Here is a 16812-nt window from a genome sequence, read left to right on the forward strand (position 1 = left end):
AAGCGTGTTATGATATGACTATCAGTGATGTTTACACGAACAAACATTTACAATGGCGGAACGGTAAGGGTAAATTTACTATTTATACTCAATATTACGTAAAAGGCATAATTGCACTAAATTATTCATTTGTCATTTCCTATTGTTGTACGTTTGTGCGTAATTGTTGATTAAACAATGAATGTTTTGCACATTAATATATACATATAACGAGGAAAGTTGTATATGTGAAAGAGACAACAACTCCAACTGGATGAAAAAGCTGATACTTACACAAATATTTTGATTAAATGATTTTTATATAGCGTCATACATAACAATTCCCTATTATTTAACGTAGTAGAAAGCTACTGTACGGGTTTATGAGTTATGTATAGTATAGAATAAAGCTACAAGATTAGTTGATCAAAAATTTAAAAACAAATGGGTATGGGTCATTTTTGAGCCGACCAACAAAGGAACTTGACAATTGTAATGTTTACATCCATTAATTATTATGCCTTTGATATATTTGTCGAAAAGCTATCATATATAGAGTTCAGTGGGTACTCCTCCAAATTCCATGGCTGACGTAATGTTTGCCATGTTTAAAAGAGCTCCAAAAAATCTTACATAGAATTGCTTGTTCAAATCTAATCCATGATAAAGTAAAAGTAATGAAAATCTTTCTAGGAATAATCAAGGAATTAAGGCTAAAGCGGTAATCAAACGACCAGACAGTGAAAACAGATATAAACAACAAAAAACATGTAGTCAGTAAAATCATACATACACAGTATCAAAAACAAATGAGAAACTCGGACTACACTAAAAGCTGGAGCATGGACCAGGTGCACTGGTAGGGTAAGCGTCCTCTGCTTTTCTAGAAACACCCGCCGAGTTGCTCATAAAAAGTCCGGGGTAAACAAAAGAGGAAAGGAAACTATGACCCGTTGAATAAATCAGTTTTCATGGTGCAGATGTTCCAGAATCTTAATTATCAGAAGTCTACCGCTACACAAAAATACTGCGTAGTTACGGCAAGGTCTTGCAAGATATGAAGGTGTCGGATCAGTATAATACTTTTATGCATATCATGTCAACATGGACTTTTTTTCTATTGTTTTCAAATTCAGTATTGGAATCTTTTTTTCACAATATTTGTGTAACAAATGTTCAAAGGGGCGGAAAACGCCATTTTGGAAAACGTTTATCTTCGAAGAACTTTTCATCTTATTTAATAGTTTGTTTTTTTTTTGTTTTTTTTTTTTTTTTGTAAATTGTTCCATTTTACAATGGAAATTATAGCAATCATCATCTGTTTTGTTTTTTTCTTTTAGATTATGATTTAAAAGTGATTAAATTTCAAAGTATAGTGGAGTATTCTATCTGAACTAGTTGTTAAGTATTTAAATAACTGAAAGTCCCTGTGGTTCAACTCATATTGGGTCAACAATTGCTCAAAGTGAAGTAATTATGGGGAATCGTACTCGGAGCAGGTATGTTGTTCCGTAAGTTGTATGTGATCACAAATCTTAATATCATAGTTGCGTTTCGTAAGTATAACTTCAGCATTAAGCACCAGCTAATTAGTAGTATATACCAGTCGGCACGTGATTCGTAAAGCGTTTGTTTGGCATTCGTGCAATGTGTGAATCGTGTGCGTAACGTGTGTTTCGTGTGCGTGTTGGTAAATGTGTGCATGTTTGGTGCGAATTGTGTGATTAGGAAACTGACACGTTTCAGGAGATGTACGCAAAATGAAAAAAAAAACAAAAATATTCAGTAACGCAATACAAATTGAAAAAAAGGATAAGGTAAAGTAGCGTTTTCAGTACGATTTGATATGAAAATCAATAGACGACTGATTTAAATGCATTTACCATACTGTCGTACAGGTATAGGATGAATCAATAAATATTGAAGAGTTGCAACCTTTTAATGATATAATGTTTATATAATTTATTTTTGTAAACTTAAACAAATAGCAAATTTAAACTTTAAATTTGCTAGCAGTAAAAGTTTACTTCATTTTGATTCGGATTACTTATAAAAACTTCATGACTTCTTGTTTACTCAATAAATTTATCTTGTAGTAGAGTGTGTTAGTGAATAAACCATAGTTCAAGAACACATAAGACAAATCCAATAAATTAATATGTATCGTATAGGGACCTTAAATGTATTTATCTTTATTTTGTTGAAAATCTCTTTGATCTTGCTATACGGTCATTTTCAATCTCACACAAAAAAAATCCACAAATTTTAAACGCGACCGCCATAGTTAACCAAATTTGTCTTTCTTTCAAATGATGTGTATATCACAGCTGCACAACATACGTGACGTCACGTAGCACTTCGCCAAAAATAGTCCCGAAAAGAAATTTTGCAGCGCTTACAAAACTTACATATTCAGGTCAGGAAAATAAAAATAAAAGAAAACTAATAACTTACACTTTAGCAAAACAGCGCTAAACAGATTATATCACATTTTATTTTTCAACCCGCAGGAGTTTCTTATGCACATCAGCATGACAAACTCCCTCACGTTGAAAAAAAAATCAAAAATCTGGTAGTACGCTTCCGAAGGGAGCGTAAATGGCTGTATTATCAACTGGGACATGTATACTTATGGGCAGAAAAGGCATCAATATCCGATTTGTGCACGTAAATTCAGCTTCATTTTCGTACACTTCGAAAAATGTGATTGAGAACAGAACCAGCCTCACTAGCGTTTTTGGTTAAGTTCAAAACATATCAAATTTTTTGCAAGATATGGATTGTCAAAACAGTCAACAGAAGGCGCTCCAATGTTTACGAAAATACCATTACCCATAATTCCGTACGATTGCCAAAACGACCCAAAGACATTTCGGACCACGACAATCGAACCAATAACCGTGACTTGCGCAATAACGTATATCTGTTATGGTTGTATTATCAACTTGCTTCTGTATACTTATGGCAAGAAAAAAACATGAATATCCGTTTTGTATCTGCATTTTAAGTAGCTAAAAAAACGGCAGCTTCATTTGCGTATACTTGTATGTTAGCGAGTGAGAACCAAACTAGTCTCGGAAAATATTTTCTAGTTTCTATAATTAAATACAAATCGATTCATAGCTTTTTCCAAGATAATTTTGGCCTTATAGTCAGCAGTATGGCGCCTGGATATTTACAAACATAACGTAATCAATATTACCCATAATTCTCGGTTCATAAAAATTGCGAAACGAAAATGAACCAAAATGAAACGAAAATAATCGATATAAGAAAGAATCGAAACGAATCAATTAAATAAAATGAATTTATTCGTTATAAAAACATAATTTTACTGTACAAAATTTAACAGATTGAAGCAAAACTAAATGCAATAAAAGAAATTGTTTAAGAGGTTTCGCAAATTTAAGAACCATTATGTTAACCAGTGCCGGACGATTCGACCAAAAGACATTTCGGACCATGACAACCAATAATTCCTTATGAATGCCAGATAATTCGGCCAATAGACATATCAGAATATGGCAATTAGAGTAATTGGACAAATATAAATCATTACAAAATGTACCATACTTGAAGGTTAATATGGTGTAGGCATTGCCTAAATCAGCGAGCACCGTGAGCTTTACCATACAGGAAGGTTATAAGTATAATATATCAAAACAGAGCTTGGGGATTGAAGCAGGCAATCTTAATCAACATTTTTTTCTACATTACTTGACTGGTAACCAAAACTGTCCACACTGTAGGGACCACATTGAAGATAATCATCATTTCTTGTTATCTTGCAATTATTATGCTCACCACAGGAGGTCACTGCAGTCTGTCTGCTTAGACCTTAACATTATATTGCTGACAGACATTTAATTTTTCATAAAATATTGATTTTATAAAAAAAAAAAAAAATTATTGATCTATTCATCAGTATTTATGATTATAAATGACATATTTATCATGCACTTTAATTATTGCTGGCTAGATATTAAAAAAAGCATTTCAGATCAATTCCATCTTCCTTAATGAAGGGATCGGTGCATGATGTTTAGTAAACATGAAGTATGCAGAAAATACTTCTTTTGTCAAGATCGAGTTAATAATTTTCAATAAGTTAATAAATTTTGAAATATCCTTCTACAGTGGGTGAAATGTGGATATCTTTTGTGGTAAAATTAGGGAGAAATTAAAGTTTCAACCTAAAAGCGCACGCCCGCCACGCTCCCGCCTGAATCCGCCCCTGTGTATGGAGAGGATATATATAGGCCTTGCCTGATATCCAATCCTATTCAATTTATTTAATGAATAAAATATGTTTAAATCAGCAAATCAGAGCTGACAAAAATTAACAAAGTTGTTGTTTTATTAATGTTTTTTCGGCGTTAAAAGGTTTCACCTTCATCATATTATTTTAACAAAATAATAGAGTGTTTCAACATTATCTCTACTTTCAAGTTACCTAAAAATAATCTTACTTTCATTTCGGGAAATATTAGAAAGATAACTGTGTATGTATTTTTTTTTCATTTCAGAAAAAAACACCAGATGATGATTCTTTGTTTTTCTAAAGTAAAGTGAAATGACATCATCGATAAACAAGGTAAAGTGATGATTGTTTTTTTTAATTGTCAATATATATATATGAAAAATGTTAACGTCCATTCAATTTCGATTTAAATTTACGAACAAACATCATTTCTTTGGCTTAAATTAAATTTGCAGTTTTACAGTTCATGTCCTCGTTTGCGTATATAGTGGTTCCATCCCTTGTAGTGATCGAGTGTCCTTCGTGTATGTAGTCGCAAGTGTTGCAACGTTTGTCTTTGCATTTCGATATAGTGTAGCGTTTTTCGGCAGGGTCGAAACGGGCACTTGTAAGTATTCGTTTAAGGTTTTTCGGTTGACGTTTGCTTTGTATTATATTTCTTTGTTGATATGGACTTTTCTTTCTTTCATTTTAACATTTTTGACTTAATATTTAACTCCCTTTATACTATTATAACGTCACTATATGTTTTTTCCATGTCAATATGAACAGCCAATAACATAATAAGTAAAATTGATTTCAATGGGATTAGAAGCGGCAGATCTACTGATCATTGTGTTTGTTCTGTAGTCCGAATATTTCATGTGACACTATTTCAATCATCACAGCTAAGTACAGGTGTATAGTATAACTTGTTATGATTTTATAAAGAAGCGTCATCAACGTTTTGTTTGACGCATTTAATTATATTTTGTCCACATGTGGTTTGAATGCAACAATTTTCACTGCAACTACATATCACTGATAAATCTTTGTGTAGGTAAGCAATATCCAGAAATTATATCTTAATTTTGAAAGATATCAAAATGTGTTTGATACTTTGCTTATATTTTTGTTTAAATACATATACAGTCGAACTTTGATGTGTCGAACTCGGATTAGACGAATTCTTCGATAACTCAACTAATTACAAAGTCACAGCAAAACTCCCCGTACTCAAATACAAGTTTACCTCGTAAAACTTCTCTATATAAATACTTTTCAATGTCGCATATCATTTTGACAGATTTGGTTTCAGACTTTAGCGACATGTTTTTCTGTTTGATAACTTGTTTTTGTATTTAACCATATGATTGAAACACAAAATGTTCATAACAGTTTTTTTGTTTTTTGGGGTTTTTTGGGGTTTTTTGAGGTTTTTTTTGTTTTGTTTTTTTTTTTGTTTTTTTGTTTTTTGTTTTTTTAACAATTGGGTACACGGCAATTTACTTTTTGACACGTCGTCTTTGAATAAGTACGCAACTTCATTGGATTTCGTTTTAGACTCGATTTACTTTGACATTATTTGTAACAGCTTACTTTAACTTTGACCATATGGTTTTGTGGTTGGTGTGGAATGAATACTGTATAAATAATATGAATCAAAATTGTGTAATTGCAATGTCCGGTATAATGTTGTCTTCTAATATGATATAATTCACGTGCCGCGGAAATTTCAATGTTTATGTCTTATGTTCATACCGCAGATATGTTTTTACAAGTATTCTGATTTCTACAGGCACTGTGGGAAGCAGCTGAAAAAGGAAATGTTGATCGTGTCAAAACTCTGATCGATAGTGGAGCTGATGTAAACTATATGTTTAAGGTATGTTTGTCATTATCTCTGTCGGAACAGTTTTTCTCATGGAAAACAAGAGAGCAATAAATCAGCAGAGTACCATTACTATGAAGAGATTGTTTTTTCTTCCATATCGATGTATCAATCATTTGTCAATTTTAGGAATGTACACCTCTACATCTGGCTGCTAAGCATGGTTATCAATCTCTTGCAACTTTGTTAATCAAAGAGGGTTCCGAAGTAAATATAAAAGATAAGATAGAAATTCGGTAAGTAAAGGTATTTTAAGAAAATTAATATTGTCGCTAGATGAGCCGGTACCGTGGTGTCGACACTGCACCATAAAATCCACCATACCACACATTACATGGGTGCAAAGTTAGAGGGGATGCAGGATAAAGCAGTATGCAGGATAAGGCTGTTGGACCTGTTGCAATGAACAGTTTATTGTCATTGAAATGTAAAGAGTCCAATTTTGAAATATGCAGTATAAGTTCCTGGTACATAGGAGTCTAAATGTTTTATACCGTTATACTACAGTACATTTTATATGTACCAAATAAAAAAGTTCTCTGTGATTATGAAAATTTACGTTCCTGTCCGTAAAGTGGCGACCGCAAAAAAAGTACAGTTCTTTTGCACTACCTAATTTCGAATTATTTTCTTTGTTGATTAACTAAAGTCCGATAAAAAAGTAAGGGCAATTTACAGTTTAAGTTATGTCATCACTTTGTTAACGGCACATAATTATATTTATTTATACACCGATCGATGGATAATAACATAGATCAATAAATGCTGAGTAATTTCCTTTTTGGTTACGACAGCAACGTTTCAAACGCAAACATATAAGGCTGGTTCTACAATCCAACGTTTTGAGGCTGACTTTATAGCTGATCTGATCCGAAAGAAAGAATATCTTAGTTTCCGCTATATATAGGACGTATTATTTAAAAAAAAAAATCCTAATTTCAGGGATTTGATACGTCGCATCTACCATAAAGAACTTTAGATAAAAATACTACAGACATTGTGAAATTAGCCTCAAATCTTAGCTTAAACTTAAAAATCGATAGTAAAGGAAAACTATTAACCAAGATTAGAGTCATCACTACAGAAGTTTTCGTTATCATGAATTCAAGGATCGTTATTGTGTATCCATCTGCGCCATGAAAACTGATTTATTCAACATATCATAGCTTTCTTTCCTTGTTTGTCTAACCCAGACTTGACATTTTTTATGATCAACTCGGCAGGTGCTTCTAGAAAAGCAGAGGACGCTTACCCTGCAGGTGCATCTGGTCCATGCTCCATTTATTTAGTGGAGCCCTAGTTGCCTATTTGCTTTTGTTACTTTGTATGTATGATTTTAGTTACTTTATCTACTTTGTTGTATATGTCTGTTTTCCATGTCGGGTCTTTGTCCCTGGATTACATTCTTTTGATTACTGCTATAACCTTGATTATGAGTACTCTCCCAATATCAATTATTTTTTTTAAATTATACATCTGAGTAACGTTTTTTTATTGTTTTGCTCCACTACAAGACGACTTTATTCTGTTTGAGCCATAGTGAGTACTAAATTCTGTTCGACTTTTTTTCTTTAATTTGTCGATTCCCTAATATTCAGCAAACATTCTTTTAAAATCCAAGAGTCAAATTTACTCTAAATTATCTAGCGTTTTTGCGTGATATAGTTTGGTCTTTTAATGTAATAAACCGTCAATGATTTGCCATTCGAGAAAATATAAAAAAAAGACATAAATACAGAATACAATTATTATGTTTTCCTTAGAATTAAGCGCTAATTCAGTTATTGATGCCAATATATCATCAATCTCTTCGAGAATAACACCTTTTTATCTGGCAATCAGGCACGAGCCTGTACCTATTGTACGCCTATTACTACTTCCATGGATCGACAGTTGGCGATAAAAAAAAATTGTATGTATCGTAAAAAGGGCATAAAATATGTCCGTTCTAAAGGACCAAACGGAGGGAAATTTATATAACTTGAAAAATTATTAAATGTAAGATATTAGACAATCTTTGATACCCTTTTTATATTTTTTTTTATTTTTTAAGATAATTAGCACATGGTTACATGCTATATGTAAAGGAAATGTACAACATTTCTATTATGATATACAAACAAATATATTCTACCTGATTTGATTTGCACTAGTTCATAATACCAAATAAAAAGAAATTGCTTTCAATCTTTGATTCTTGACATCACCTGTAAAGTCTTATTATGAAATATTAGTTTACTGACATGGATTACAGAATAGGTCCTGATGACAGCGCCATGATAGATAATACGGAAATAAAACATTTAATATTTCAGGGAGATACTCCTCTACACCATGCAGTCTGGTTTGAATTTGAACCTATCGTGTCCTTATTATTAAATCATGGAGCAGTAGTTAACGAAAGGAACGCGTGTGTAAGTTGTGTTTTTTTTTTCATATTGCCAAAATATAAATGCAGAATTTGCTCAGTATAATAAGAACAGTAAAGGCCGTGACATGAAAAACACACCTTTTGATAAAAACTAAGTTTTCCAAAAAAAAAGAAAATAAATACAAACAGGTGTCAGATGCCATAAACAATTCAGTATTAATTTATTGAATGCTTTTATTGTAAAGTTAAGGACGAAAAGGGGCAAAAATAATCTCCTTTTCAAAATTTCTCTGGATAGTGCCTTGAAACACGGGAATATATACACTAGTAACCCCTATTCCACATACCAGAAGTCAGAGTTATACTGTTTTCTGGTACATTGTTGTGTTTTAATTTGTTCATGATTGTCATAGTTTTCCTTTCCTCGTTTGTCTACCCCGGACCTGACTTTTTAAGAGCAAATCGGCGGGTGTTTCTAAAAAGGCAGAGGACGCTTACCCTCACGGTGCACCTGGTCCATGCTCCCAGCTTTAACTGGAGTCCGACTTGCTCATTTGCTTTTGTTACCTTGTATGTATGATTTTAGTTACCTTATGTTCTTTGTTGTGTATATCTGTTTTCCATGTCTGGTCTTTGTTCCTGGATTGCATTCCTTTGATTACCCTATAACTTTGATTGCCTTGATTACTCTTTCTTTACATTTTTGGCTATTTCTTTTGAAAATATCGAATGGTATGATCAATGGACAACTTGAACTATAAATAATTTAAAGATACCAGATATAATGTTTAAAAGATAATAACTTTGGTCCTTTCCACCACTTGTGAAATGTGATTTATAAAAAGCATAATACGGACATGACAATGAAATATATGTCTCAAACACAGTGGCATATCAGACATTGATATTACCACATATTCAATGTTTCAAGGTGATACGCCTTTACACGATGCAGTCTTCCAAGGATCTAAAATTATTGTACCATTACTGCTTACTCATGGAACAAAAATAAATGAGAAAAACAATTCTGTAAGTTGTTAATAGTTATATTTCGCTGACATATTTCCAAACATCTTAAAAGCAATAAATGCATTATGAATAAACACAGCAAACAGCATGTTTTTGTACAGAAAGAATGAATTCAACAAATCCAAATTGACAAAAAATAAGGCTCATTAGAGATATCCCCGCTCATTCGGTTAACAAGAAGATGGCATACGGCTTCGCAAATGAGAAGCTGATAAGTCGGTTACGAAAAATTCACCTTTAAAAAAATTTCAGTAAACAGGAAGTACATAAGTGAGGAATCTGAAAAGGGGAGAAACAGTGAAAGTCATTATGCAAAAGCTATGTACCAAATATCTAAGCATTCCCTTTAATACAAGCTTAGAAATAATATATGACGGAATAACGGTCACGTGACAAACAGTATACATGTGTATCCCCACTCTTACGCAGCACAGATAAAACGAGTAGTAAGTTATTTTTGTTTACAATAATTTAATGAATAATGAATAAGTAAACAATAGCCAAAAAAATAATAATAAATCAAGATGCGCAATGATTTTCGGCCTTGCGGCCTTCTTTAAGGAGAATACTATTAACTGCAGATACCTGCGATAGAGACAGAGTGCTCTTCAAAATAAATTTTATTCATTGTGAAATATGCGTCAGGTTCAAATAAAAAAATGTCGAATTGTAATTGAGCCAGTCCACAACATATATTATTTTAAATAATTATTTCGCTGCATAATATGACATGATGATTTCTTAAGGTGCTATAGTAATTGCGCTTTGATAAATAATTCTAAGAAGGAAGGTAATAACTGAGTTTAGTCTTTACCTAATATATTGTGTTTATACTATATCTGCTTAGAAATTTATATATACTCAGTATTCGTATTGATAAAATTTATCATCATGTCTGTTTTCTAGTACATTGTATACCGCGTATAAATTCTGGTATTTTTCTGTCAGATAAAGCTTAAAAGTGATTGTGCTCTATTTAATCTTTTAAATACAGTATTTTACGGAGGGCATACGTTTATTGTCCTCTCAGTAAAAAGAAATGAACCAAATGCAGTCATAATACAATGAACTAATACTTTTGCAAATTGTGCGTCCTGAACTTACTGTTTCTAAGAGGATATAGTATAAACACAATATATTAGGTAAAGACTAAACTCAGTTATTACCTTCATTCTTAGAATTATTTATCAAAGCGCAATTACTATATCACCTCATCACGTCATGTTATGCAGCGAAATAATTATTTAAAATAATATATGTTGTGGAGAGGCTCAGTTAAAATTCTACATTTTTTATTTGAACCTGACGCATATTTCACAATGAATAAAATTTATTTTGAAGAGCACCCTGTCTCTATCGCATGTATCTGCAGATACATGAGTGTTAAGAAATCTTCATACCAGACAAAAGATACCCTTTCATCACCTGAACTGTGCCGGTATAAAATGTATTTTTTCGACATTCCTAATATATAACACTTATTGATAGAAATTTATTCTACGAAACATTCAATATTTTAGGGAGATATACCTCTACATGATGCAGTCACAAATGGATATGAACATATTGTGGATATATTATTAACTCATGGATCAAATGTCAACGAAAAAGACGGCTAGGTAAAATATGTTTTATTTGTACTTTGTTTCTTATCAACAAATATACTTTTTATACACACGAAATAAGGTGGTTTTATTGTCATGCCTGAAAAATTATTCACCATGCATCTTTGGTTTTGGTCTGCTCTTGTTAGTGTTTTGTTTTGTTATGTTTAATTTTCCTCGTGGAAGGAAATTTGTTCTTTATAAGCTTTTAATGCTAGCAACTTTTGTGACAGGGTGTTTTAAAGCTTCCTCTATAGTCAATATATAGTGTTTCATTAGTCAATTAAACATTCATTAAATGCAGGTCTACACCTTTCTTATACATATCCTGATGTGTCATCTAACATTAACACACATGCCAAATTTTGGGAATACATTTTAAAATGTGTTTAACAAACAACAAAGCTTTAAAAAAACAGATATTTAAATATTTTTACAGCTGTCAAAACTCGGAGTTAACCATGAATTAAATTCATTCATTTCTGGATCAAAATGTCTTATGAAGGGCAGAGGACATTAATTTGTATTAGTTAGTTATCAATTCGTCAAAATTTGATAAATTACGATAGTGTAAGCTGTAGTCCGGCTAAATTGAAATAACAATGATAGCAAAATGTCATTTATTTCAATATTATTTTCACAATTGTGGCCATTTGCTTGGGAATACATGTTAAGTCTATGAGATATGTTCATTTCAAACAGAAATATGTTATGTTTACATTTATCTTGCTTTTGCCAAATAAATTTGGAGTAAATTGTTTCATCAAATAATAACCTATGGTTTTGTGTTGAAAACTGCATTTAGCAACGTTTTAGGGCTTCATCAAATAATTTCGTAATATTATGAAAGTAATGTCCTTCATTTGACTAAAGCGGAACCTTAAAACTACGCTTGTAGGGATAAAAAATTTATTGTATTGTTTTCATTCAATTAGCTTTGATTCAGGCATTTTACACCATTTCGGTGAATTGGTGTAAAATTGAAAAGGCTGCCATCTGGGTGGGAATATATTTGTTTGTTTGTTTGTTGGGGTTTAACGTCCGAGCAGCAATATTTCAGCTATATTCAGACGATGAGCATGAAATTGATGATAAAATGAACATGAAATGATGATGAAATGAAAAAGGGATTGGACACAAGAACAATGGGGTCGACAAATTTTGATTGCCACTGGAAATAGGGAGAGGTGGATAGGGTCGGGCAATTTAGCCTCCTGTGGCGGAGCCCTATGGTTCCTACTCCGGGAGAATACCACAGTACGGTTCTTTAACGTGCACGGAACGTGGCATCTTTCCCAACACGGTGCACCACAATGGTTTGCGGTCAGATTTTCCGTATTATAGCCTGACAACCCCAGCATGTAACACGCCAGGGGTACCCCATTCCACCACCTGGGGCACACATCCCAGTTGCTCTGTGGGCAAAGCACCCTATCCCCCGGCTAGGGTTCTGAGCACTATTTAGTCGCCTTTTACGACAAGCTTAGCGCTGCTGTAGGCCTATTCTTTTAACACCCGGTCCTGCACTTGGCGGGTGGAAATATAAGTTATACTTGTTTCTGTCAAGACATTGAATTCCTTCAACTGTTTGAATTTGGGTTTCGATATTAGAACGGAGTTCAGAATTATATGTAAAATCTTAATTGAATTTAGCATAATTTTAACAAAACACAGGTTATTTTGGGCTGCAATTTGTACCAAAATGTTTTCCAAAATAGAAAATCAAAGTACGTGCTTTAAAACGGCAGATAATGCAAATCGTTGCTACATTATCAGACTCATAAGTATTTGTGATTTCTTTAAACTGATTACGTTATAATCCATGATTTATTTACTCAGAACCAGTATATTGTATGCTGATTATTCTGAATTATTTTAGGGGAACATACCTCTTCACATTGCAGTCAAGCATAAGCATGAACATACTGCATCATTATTACTTAAACATGGGTCAACAGTTGACGAAAAGAACAGCTTGGTAATTTAAATAAGCTAAAATGATAGACACATATTAAATTTATGCAACTGTGAATTACCTTACCCAATGATAGGCAATTGTTCACTATTTGTGAACTGTAAAGATTGCTAGTATATATCACTTACATTCGATATGTTTATTTTTTCTCGTTAATGCTAAATGATATTACTACGTTTCAAAGGCAACAGCATGGAGCATAGTAACAACCATGTCTTCAATATCAATCGGTAGAATTTACAAAATGATTATAAGGGGAAAGGCTATCGTATTAGAACAATGGTTCACCATAAGTCATACTATAAGGATACAACCCATTTCATACCAAAAATTGCTTTTAAATATACTGTGGTAGTTTCTATGTAAAAGACCTTATAAGCAAATAAGTGTTTATACTTCAAAACATTATGTTGGGTATTGGGTATTGTTTATGATAAGAATACACTAGAAAGTGTGGTTGTAAGTAAAATTACATTTAATTGACTATGATGAAAGTTTTTCCTATTTCAATACAGATGCTTTTATGTATTTCTTGATTATACTCTTTGTTTTTGCTATCCAATTTGACTGTTCATGCTTAAAATGTATTAAAATATAACACGTCTACGTGATATGGCAACCTCTGGCATAATGTATGAGTTATGATATGTTGACAGTACAGAATGAAAGGTCATCGCGTTTGTTGTATAGTTTTTGTTCAATATTTTTCGTTTACCATCAATCTTTAAGTGTAGGGAATGGGTACACACAACACAGGTTACCACTCAAATTATTGTTTTAATAAATAACAAATATTTGGTAATTCAACTTTGTATAACCGTCTTGATTTTAGGGAAATTCATCTTTTCACCATGCAGTCACGTCATTACTCAGAAATCCCCACTAAAATCATTAGTGTAAACATATTTTATTTAGAAATTCAAACAATAGTATACAAACATAAATACAATGCTAGCAAGGGATTCGGAAACAAGCTTTAAGCTTTTATAAATCCGTTTCCTAGTGAAAAAATGACAAATTTATATAAATAGTGTATGCTCGTACTCAAATAATATTTACGAAAATTTAATAAAATATGATGAAAACTTAGATTTTTGGTATACAATATGAAATTGAAAATGAAGATGAAAAAGAGAGGGAAAATCAGTACATCGTTGTTTTTTTCTAAAAATGATGAGGTATACCTAGATACAAATATAGAGTTCTTGGTAGAGATTCCTCATATTTGTAAGAAATACTTCCAAATCATCTTACAAATATACAGAGGAAGATGATTACGAAATGCTGGAAATTTTTAATTAACAATATGTTTGATAAGTGTTTTCAACAAACAGTCCGCATTCCAGTGGGAACAAAATGAGCTATTCTATTTGCTGACTTAATATTTCTTTCTTAAGAGGCTGACTTTATAGCTGATTTGATCCAAAAGAAAGAATATCGTTTAGCTAGATCCTTTAATGTCACTTTCCGCTATATATATATTTGATACATCGCATCTACACCAAAGAACTTGCGAAAAGGGATACAACAGACATTGTGAAGTCAGCTTCATATCTTGACCTACATGTAGAAATCGATGGTAAAGATAAACTGTTGACCAAATTTCACGACAAACGTGATGACATTTCATTCAGAATTGTCAACTTCCGTTTCATCTGTGGCAATATCACTTCAGCACTTCGAATGGATTGTTGATATCACAACTCATACGTTATGTCAGAGCTTGCCGAAACTACATAGATTTTTTGTATCGTGCTAGAATTCTAACAAAAAGGCTTCTGGAACAAGGTTCTGTTACTATAAGATTGAAGTCGTCAATGCAGAAGTTTTATGGTTGTCATAATGAACTCGTGTATCCATCTGCTCAATGAAAACTTATTTATTCAACGTGTGATAGTTTTTCTTTCCTCTTGTGTCTACCCCAGACTTGACTTTTTTATGCGCAACTCGGCAGGTGTTTCTAGAAAAGTGCAGTACACTTACCCTACCGATGCACCTGGTCCATGCTCCCAGTTGCACATTTGGTTTTCTAACTTTGTATGTATGATTTTAGTTACTTCATGTTATTGTTGTGTATGTCTGTTTTCCATGTCTTTGTCCCAGGATTACATTATTTTGATAACCACTTTAACCTTAATTCCCGTAATTTTAAGTCACTTCACAAAATGAATGAATACAAGTGTCAAAAATTGGTTTCATTTTTCTGAAAAATATATGACTTTCCTACTTACGCGTTATTTTGATAATACAAACTCTTTAATTTTCAGGGAGATACACCTTTACATATCGCCGTCCAGGGTGAATTTGAACCGATTGTACTTTTATTACTAAATAATGGATCAAGAGTTAACGAAATAAACAAGTCGGTAAGTTGAATCAATCCTTCTCAAATGGCTTGATAATTACTTGTTCCCTTAATTGAATATTACTTTAACTGAATGCACTTTGAACCTATTTGATCTACACCTATTAGATTACTGATTTATTCAATGATTGGTTTTATTACATTGAGTGAGTCATTATAAAATGCATTTTCTTTGCACAATCATTCGAAAAAAAGTTGTCTTATTACTTTTTGATACCACTGCTTAAATGATATCGTAAAACAGTTATAAAAAAAAACTGAAGTTCTTTAATGGAAAAAGTACTATCAAAATCAGCATTACGTAATCATCGATCAAAACAAAGTAATAAAAGTATAAAAAAACCAAATTATTATTATGATTAAGCGCATTATAAAACATGGTTACACCTACAAACTTTATTTCCTGTACCAAATCATGTCCACTGCGTTTTTTATTTCTTCTACCTTTCCAGTTTAAACCTTATACATTTTGTATTGCTATTCGTTATACTGATTTCTTTTATTACAGTGCTTGGACTCTTAAATGTTGTTTTTTTTTTACTTACCTTCATAAATGTTGTGTTCGATATTCTGAATACATGCTTCAATGTGTAAATTCTCAACACCGAGAGTAGGTGGGATTGAAATAGTAAATACTTCAATACAGAAGGAGTCAAAAAGCAATAAATGTAGCATACAACGTTGACGTATACGTTTACATAACTAAGATTCATGGGATAACTTTCTATGTATTACTTTTAAATGAGTAATCAAGGGAACCAAGGTTATAGCGGTAATCAAAAGAATGTAATCCAGGGACAAAGACCAGACATGGAAAACAGACATACACAACAAAGAACATAAAGTAACTAAAATCATACATACAAAGTAACAAATGTAAATGAGCAACTCGGACTCCACTAAAAACTGGGAGCATGGACCAGGTGCACCGGTAGGGTAATCGTCCTCTGCTTTTCTAGAAACACCCGCCGAGTTGCTCATAAAAAGTCAAGTCCAGGGTAGACAAACGAGGGAAGGAAAACCGTGACCCGTTGAATAAATCAGTTCTCATGGTGCTGATGGATACACCATAACGATCCACGAGTTCATGAAAACGACCATAAAACTTCTGTAGTGATGACTTCAATCTTGTAGCAACATAACCCTTCTCCAGAAGCCTATTTGTTAGAGTTCTAGCGCGATACAAAAAGTCTGCGTAGTTTCGGCAAGCTCTGGCATAACGTATAAGTTGTGATATGAACACTCCATACGCAGGAGCCGAAGGGATGTTGCCACAGATGAAAGGAAAGGAAAGTTGACAATTCTGAATGAAAAGTCATCACGTTTATCGTAAATTTTGGTCAATAGTTTTCCTTTAC

General features: G+C 32.6%; 1 protein-coding gene across 3 annotated transcripts in view; it reads left to right on the plus strand.

The window, feature by feature from the left end:
* The window catches only part of LOC148597036 (GA-binding protein subunit beta-2-like), a 20012-nt gene continuing 3200 nt past the window's right edge, over positions 1-16812 (plus strand). The window contains exons 1-9 of one of the 3 annotated variants that reach the window (XM_088562682.1): positions 1343-1478; positions 4506-4573; positions 6018-6104; positions 6240-6346; positions 8426-8524; positions 9413-9510; positions 11031-11129; positions 12994-13092; positions 15357-15455. In XM_088562682.1, coding sequence (XP_088418808.1) covers positions 4553-4573; positions 6018-6104; positions 6240-6346; positions 8426-8489 — 279 coding nt within the window. In that variant the 5' untranslated portion in view covers positions 1343-1478; positions 4506-4552 and the 3' untranslated portion in view covers positions 8490-8524; positions 9413-9510; positions 11031-11129; positions 12994-13092; positions 15357-15455. Of the gene's footprint in view, positions 64-1342; positions 1479-4505; positions 4574-6017; positions 6105-6239; positions 6347-8425; positions 8525-9412; positions 9511-11030; positions 11130-12993; positions 13093-15356; positions 15456-16812 lie in introns of those variants that run through there. The other 2 variants (XM_088562681.1, XM_088562680.1) reach the window with 2 other exon arrangements.

Source organism: Perna viridis, chromosome 15 (assembly GCF_037379345.1).
Source record: "Perna viridis isolate PV_CMFRI_1.1 ecotype Kerala chromosome 15, ASM3737934v1, whole genome shotgun sequence".
Classification (NCBI taxonomy): Eukaryota; Metazoa; Mollusca; class Bivalvia; order Mytilida; family Mytilidae; genus Perna; species Perna viridis.